We start from the raw sequence: 6,848 nt of genomic DNA on the forward strand, positions 1-6,848 counted from the left end.
TCTTAACGTAAATTATTGCTAATTAACAAGAATTATATCCTGATGTATGAAATACGTTTAACATCGGTCTCCTTGCAAAACATTTGGCTAGTGATGTTCAGAGAAATACCAAACTGTGTTTTAATATTGCTGCTATATTATTAAAAATCAGACAAAGTGGGACACAAAGAAAATATGAAAACACAATTCTCATAGTGTAGTCTACTGATTTGCATTGACATCTTTTCTCAGTGGCAATCAACATTTCCTTTCTGGGCATCTGATAATTTCTCTGCATTTTAATGCAAATTCCCCTTTCCCTAAAAACCTTCCTAACCTCAGCCATTTTACCCCCTCCCTCAATTCAACTCCATCCTCCTTCGCCCCAATAATACCAACGTTTCTAAGCTCCGGCCTAAACTCCGGCTACAAAGCAGGGAGTCCTCGATTGAAGTGGAAGGGAGTGAGCAAATAATCATAATAATTAGCCGCGAATTCTTTCTACGAGGGGAGGAAGAAATAGAAAATAAAATGCTTCTACGTTCAAACAGCAAGACAGCCTGGAACGTGTCAATGTCTCTCGGTGGCAGACTGAGATCTCTTTCCTCTCTGTGTAGTTGCAAAAGAATAAATATAACGAAAAAAAATAATCCTTATAAGAAATGTTGGTAAGGAGCGAGGGAAACGAGAGCTGCCGAGGAGCGGAGGGGGAGGGGGAAAGGGAGATGTGTCTTCAAGTTTGCTTTCCAAGTCCTTCCCCTTGATTGTCTTAACAGGGTAAAGAAGCAAAAGGAGGCTGAAATTCAGAGAGGAAAAGCAAAGAAACAAAAGCAAAGCCGGGGGCTACGGGCCCGGGGCAGGGGGCCCGGCAGGGGTGGACCGTGCAGAAAGTGAAGTTGGGCGCGGGGACTCTAAGGCACAAAGCGAGCAGCGTGCTGGCTGCAGGCTCCCGCCGCGCTTGCTGCGAACACGTGCAGCAGCGACCGCGGGGTCTTGGGGCCCGGGGGCCCGGCGGCAGAGGGCAGCCAGGGGCCCTGACTGCTGCCTCCATGCCCGTCCAGCTCGGCCGTGGGGTGACGGTTCCCTGGGCCCGCCAGTTGGTGAAAAAGGAAGTGAGGTTTGGAAAAACCGGCTGGTTAACCTGGTGCAGTCTCAGTATCTCCGCACACACCTCAAGTGCGGGTCCTGAAATTCATTCTGTGTCCACAAGCTTACACTTTTTACTTTGGGGGATCTCTGCAAATGCGTTTCCCCCGCAATTCTGAGCACTGGGTGTGCGCGCAGAGGTGGCTGCGGTTATTCATTATTAATGAAGCTGCTTGCCCGCATCATTATGATGATAACTATTACTATTGTGATTCCGAGCTCCGAGGCGAGCCACGGGAGGCGGGGAGGGGGGTGCCGGGCTGCAGAGCCGCCGAGCAAGCCAGCCGAGGCCACCGAGGTCTGTGCTTTCCATGGGGGTGAGGGGATGGAAGAAGTGAGCCTGGAGACCAAGTGCAAACTTGCCATATCTCCCTCTTTGGCCATGCCCCGAAGCCCTAGAGCGCGCACTCCCGGTTCCTCCCTACCAAAAATGCCGGCCGCGAAAGAAAGCAAAAACTGCACCCCGCTCCAAGCCCGGCGCGCGCTGGTCTCAGCTCGCGCACGGGGGTGTCGGCCGCGCGCCCGGTCGCTTCTCCGCGGCCCCTGCCAGAAGCATTTTTAAAGTCAAAATGAAGAACAAAGACATACGAGGTGATGGGGGAGAGAAAGGGAATTCTGCCTAACCGTTCGTTCCCCCCACCCCCACCCTCGCAAAGCTTGTTCCTCCCCGGACGAGAATCGCCGGGCAGGAGGTGGGGGAGGCTCTGGTACAGGTTCAAGTTCGCTGAGCTTTCTTGATCTTGTTCTGCCTCCTAGCGACCGAATGGCTCATTCAGCCCACAGAGCAAAGGCGGGGGGCGGGGGGGTGGTCCTGAGGACCGGGATGGCTCCTGCCCCCTCTGCGCACCCAGAAAATGAGGAGAGAAAGTAGCCCCCTCATCCCCTCCCAAACTGGCCCTTTAACCCCGGGACAGGAGGAAGGGGAACTAACCCTCCCTGCCTAGAGTGTCCCAAGATGGACCCAAGAGGGAGAGGGGTACGAGGGAGCAGCCTGGACTGCGCGCCCCAGTCTGTCCTTTGAGCCCCCACTGCATCCTTCCGAAGAAGGGCCTGACTTTCCCGAGTCCTGCGAACACTGCCCTTCCTTCCCGCCGGTACCTGGCCGGGCTGTAACTTCACACCGCCGCGCGCCGCGTCTGATCCGCATCCGGCGCGGCCGGGGGAGTGGGGGGCGGGGGAGAGCGGCGAGGGAGGGATGCGAGGGGGTGGGGAGAGGGAGGGCCCCGCAACGTGCCGGGGCGGGGGAGCTTCCGAAGTGTGTGACAAGTTCCAGGGCCCAGTGAAAAATTCAATTCCCTGTGCGCACCCCCCACCACCACCCCTTTAAAAAAAAAACACAGAACCAAGTATAGGTGGTCCTTTAAAACTGCATCAAAAATTTAAAGTAAGAATCATAAATTGGGTAGGGGGGGAATGTGGGCCCTCACGCCTTTCTTTCCCTTGCTGCCAAACTTTCCTAAGTGCCCACCGCCCGCCTTTCAGGCGCAGTCAGCAGGAGACAGCCAACACCACCACCTCTTATATAGACTCACAAGAACCTCAGACCGAGCCAGGCCTGGGGAAGAGGGCAAGCCCCAAAGGGTGAAGTGCTCGGGGTCCCAGGATCCAGCACCCTCAAAATGCATATTCAAACACACTTCTGCCCTGCCCTTTCCCGGCAACCCCGCCACCTGGCCTGGCCGTGCTCGGGGAGCAGGGGGACTCGTGGCCAGACCGGGCAGGGTGGGGGGTGGGCAGGGAAAGCACGTGGTGACCTCCTCGCGGTCCCGAGCTGTGGACAAGAGACATCTGAGAGAGTACCCAGGGCAGAGGGGAGGGGAGGCGCAGAACGCGCTTTTACAGTTGCTTTGCAAAATAAAAATGCTTTGCAAAGCCGAGTTTCACCCAGCCGATTTCGCAGTCTGGGAGGTCGAGAAGAGGTCTGGGCATTGTGCTGGGGGCAGACCAGGACCGCGGGCCAGGCTAGCGCGGAGTCACTGCGTGGCCTGCCGCCGTGCCTGGCGGGTGGGCGGCGGGCACCGGGTGGGCGATCCGGGGCTGGGCTGGGGCGCGGTGAGGTGGGGCAAGGCCCGGGCGAGGCCAGGCCGCCGCCGCCGCCTGCTCCGGGGCTGCCGCGCCGCGCTCGGTCCTCTGTCTGTTTGTTGGCAGGAGGCTCCCGCACACGCGGTGCTTGTAAACATTCAGACACGAGATTTTTCCCAATCAAAATCCACTTCCACTTTTTTTGAAAATCTTCCAAAAAATAGTAAGAGGAGGGAGTTCCTCTCTCCCTCTCCGTGCCGCCGGCGCCCTAAGTTTGCAACTGAAGGGGTTTTGGGGAACAGGGTGATTGTAAATTTTTTTCTGGATTAGAGATTGTGAGATTTTTGCAGGGGGGCTGGTGGGGGAGTCAAAGAGAAGGCCGTCACAGAAAAGGGTTGGCAGAGCGTTTGGCTTCGATTTGGGGGCAAGAAATTGTACATTCTCTTGCCTTGTTTTATTTATTTTATTTTTATGTATTTGTTTGTTTATGTGCCAGTCTTCTCCTTGCTGCCTCTGAGGTTCGGTCGGGAGGGGAGGGCAGCGGCAACCCAGGCGGCAGCAGTCCCGGCTCCCTCCCTCCCTCTCCCGCGTGCCCCCGGCCGCCTCCTCCCCCGGCCCTGGCTCCTGCCCTTCGGCGGCGGCGGCGGCGGCGGCGGCGGCGGCGGCGCGGGAGGGCAAGCGCGAGGAGCCGGCACAAAAGGCAGCGGGACAAACACCCACCTCGGGCCGGAACAAAAGGCGGCAGTGCCGGCCGCGTCTCCTGTCCTTCCCGGTCCCACGGCTCTCCCCGCCGCCGCGGCCCCTCTCCCGACTCGGCGGACTCAGGAGCGCCGGGGGCCCCTTTCCACAGTCCCACTTTCTCACTCTATTGTGGGGATGACTACTTTCCTCACGCTGCACACTTGACCGTGAGCGCGCTGGTGTCCAAAGGCCAGTCTCACCTCTTTTCTCCCCGGGAATCGTTTTTTAGACTTGTACTCACTCACTTCCCCCCCTCCCCCGCCAATTTCTTACGGTGAGTGGGAAGCAACCTCCCTTTCCCCACCAGCTCCCACCCCCAGGTTTGCATGTGAGTTGTTCGCATCCTTAGCATTGTTCATTATTTTGCAAAACTGGGGGGGGGGGGGCGGTGGAATCATTGCATTCCTTTTCGAAAAGAGAAATAAAGCAGCGGAAAGGAGGAAAGAGGAGGAGTCAAATTTTTGTAAAATTAAATAAAATTAAAAGGTGCGTACTGTCTCAAAAGTGCATACACGGCAATGGTTCGAGATGGGATGAGGGTTTTTCCCCCTTTAATCTCTTTTACCTCGACTCTCGGAGGTCTTTCTCGTGAAAAATTTAAAAATGCATGCACACACCCCTCTCTCCCCCTCGCTTTTGCTTCTAGTCCTGCGCGCTCTCGTGATTATTAATAATTATTATTACTATTATTGGGTTACTTACGCGAGAATTCCCGTTTGCTTAAGTGCTGGGGTTTGCCTTGCTTGCGGCGAGACATGGTGGGCTGCGGGGCGGGCGGGCGGCGGCGGCGGCGGCGGCGGCGGCGGCGGGCGGACGACGGCTCGGTTCACATCGGGAGAGCCGGGTTAGAAAGAAGGAGACTCCAGAGAAAATATCTTCATCAGTGCCTTTTGACATCCAAAATAAATTAGAAATAATACAAAGATGGCGCAGGGAAGATGAATTGTGGGAGAGCCGTCATGGCTTTTTTTTTTAAGCAAAAAAAAAAAAAAAAAAAAAAAAAGGGAGAGAGAGAGAGAGAGAAGAGAGATAGAGGAAGAGAGAGAGAGAGAGATGAAAAAAATGGCAAAAGCCCCCCTGAGCTGCAAGTTCAAGTGCGGACGTGACGTCCCTGCGAACTTGAACGTCAGGAGTCTGGATGGACAGAGACACACAAAACATGGGCAGGGCGAGCAGGAGAGAAGGGGAGGAGGGAAGGGGAAGCTCACACCAATGGACACACATCAGGGGCTGGACATGAAAAAGAGACCAGGACAAGCCAATGGCCAGTGCGGGGCGGGGGAGGTGCGGGGCGGGGGGCTCCGCGGACGCCAGACGCGGCCCCCGGGGGAGGGGCGGGCCGAGGGGAGGGGGCGCTGGGGCCGCAGGCTCACCAGTGGCCGCAGCGAGCGCCGCGGCGGTGGCGTGGCCGGGAGAGAAGAAAGGGGTGGCAGGGGTGGGAGGAAAGGGTGGGGGGGAGCAAGACGTGCGCCCTGCTCCCCCCCACACACGCGGGCCCTAAAATGAAAGATTATTCAAAAAAGGAAAAAATAGAGCGAGAGTGCACCGGGAGGCTGCAGCCCCGGGCTGGGGAAGCGCGGGCGGAGGGAAGCCAGGTAGAGTTGCTCCCGGACACCCTCCTCCGTACGCACACCCACTTCCCCTCCCCGCCGCCGCCGCGCTTGCTCCCCGCGTGCGGACGCCAGGGGCCGAAGTAAAAGCCCCGAGCCCGCGGCTGCGCTCGGGAAACTTTGCCCGAGGAGAGGACAGCAAAGAAAAATCACCCGAAGTTGAGAGCTGAGCCTCCAAGTTACAGCTCCGCAGCGGGCGAGGGGAGACGGGAGGGAGCGCACGGCAACGTGGAATCTAGCCCAAGTTTGGAGGGTTGCAGGTCCGGAAGGGCAGCGCCCGAGTCTCCAGGAGCCCGGGCGGCCTGGAAAGAGGGGACCAGGGAGAGGGAGGCGGCGCAGGCCAGGGCCCGAGGGCGCCCCCAAGGCCGAGCCAGGGACCTGGGATCTGAGCGCCCCGCCAAGCGACTGGGTCTGAATGCAACTGGAAGTGCCGAGTCCCCGGCTCCTAAGGGTCGCGGAAAGAGAGCACGAGGAATAAAGAACGAGGAGCCAGAGTCTGGCCCCCGGAGGGGAGCGCCGGGGGCCTGGGCGAGAGAGGCGCCGAGGCGTCCACCTCTCTGAGCGGCCGAGGACAAAGCGCGGGCAGTCCCGGGAGTCCCAGTCCCTGGGAATGTGCTCCCGGCGCCGCGGGAGGTCCCCGAGCCGGGTCCCTGGGAGGGACACACCCCCTCCCACTCCAGAGCAACTGCAAAAGCACAGAGGGATGGAAAGAAAATGTTTCTTACGGGCAGAGCACAACTGTTCCTGTGCTGTTACCCAGGGAAAAAGAAAATGGGGAATGGAGAGAGAGCGACAGGCTCGCAGCAGCAGCGGGGAGGCCACGGTGGTGAGATGACCGCCCCGGGTCAGCGCCGCGCTCCCCAGGCGCCGCCCGCCAAGGCGCACACCCGGGAGCCAGCAGCCCCCTCTCGCCTTTCTGCAGACGTTCCCTGGAAATTAGGGAAGACCTGTTGGAAATAAAACCCTGTCTCTTTAATGCACACACGCACACACACGCGCGTGCTGCCGCTGTCAAAAAGCGGGCTTCACTCTGGCGTGGGATACTTTCAGTTTTACGTAAAATGTACAGCAACAGCACCCCCTGCGATTGGAAAGTTTATTCAGAAACGTGCCTGTAAAGTCCCCCGGCGCCTCCCGCCTCCCAGCCTCCCTGCCTGCCAGCACCACTCTGCAGCCGCCGCCGCCGCCGCCGGGGAGATCGCGGTCCGATTCCAAATCGGGAAGGGGCTGGGGGGAGAGGAGAATGAACTCAGGTCCAAGGGAGGTGCGGAGGGTGCAGGGTGGAGGCGGGTCGCCACGGCCCGCGAGACCCTGAGCTGCAGGTGGATATGTGTGAGTGTGTCTACAGAG

General features: G+C 58.4%; 1 protein-coding gene across 12 annotated transcripts in view; it reads right to left on the bottom strand.

The window, feature by feature from the left end:
• The window catches only part of BCL11A (BAF chromatin remodeling complex subunit BCL11A), a 100,593-nt gene extending 95,422 nt beyond the window's left edge, over positions 1 to 5,171 (bottom strand). For 3 of the 12 annotated variants that reach the window (XM_031655213.1, XM_031655210.1, XM_031655208.1), the window contains exon 1: positions 4,591 to 5,170. In XM_031655213.1, the coding sequence (XP_031511073.1) occupies positions 4,591 to 4,645 (55 nt within the window). In that variant the 5' untranslated portion in view covers positions 4,646 to 5,170. Of the gene's footprint in view, positions 1 to 2,223; positions 3,121 to 3,867; positions 4,559 to 4,590 lie in introns of those variants that run through there. The other 9 variants (XM_031655214.1, XM_031655212.1, XM_031655215.1 and 6 more) reach the window with 7 other exon arrangements.
• Positions 5,172 to 6,848: the final 1,677 nt, after the last annotated feature.

This window comes from Papio anubis, chromosome 14 (assembly GCF_008728515.1).
Source record: "Papio anubis isolate 15944 chromosome 14, Panubis1.0, whole genome shotgun sequence".
NCBI lineage: Eukaryota > Metazoa > Chordata > Mammalia > Primates > Cercopithecidae > Papio > Papio anubis.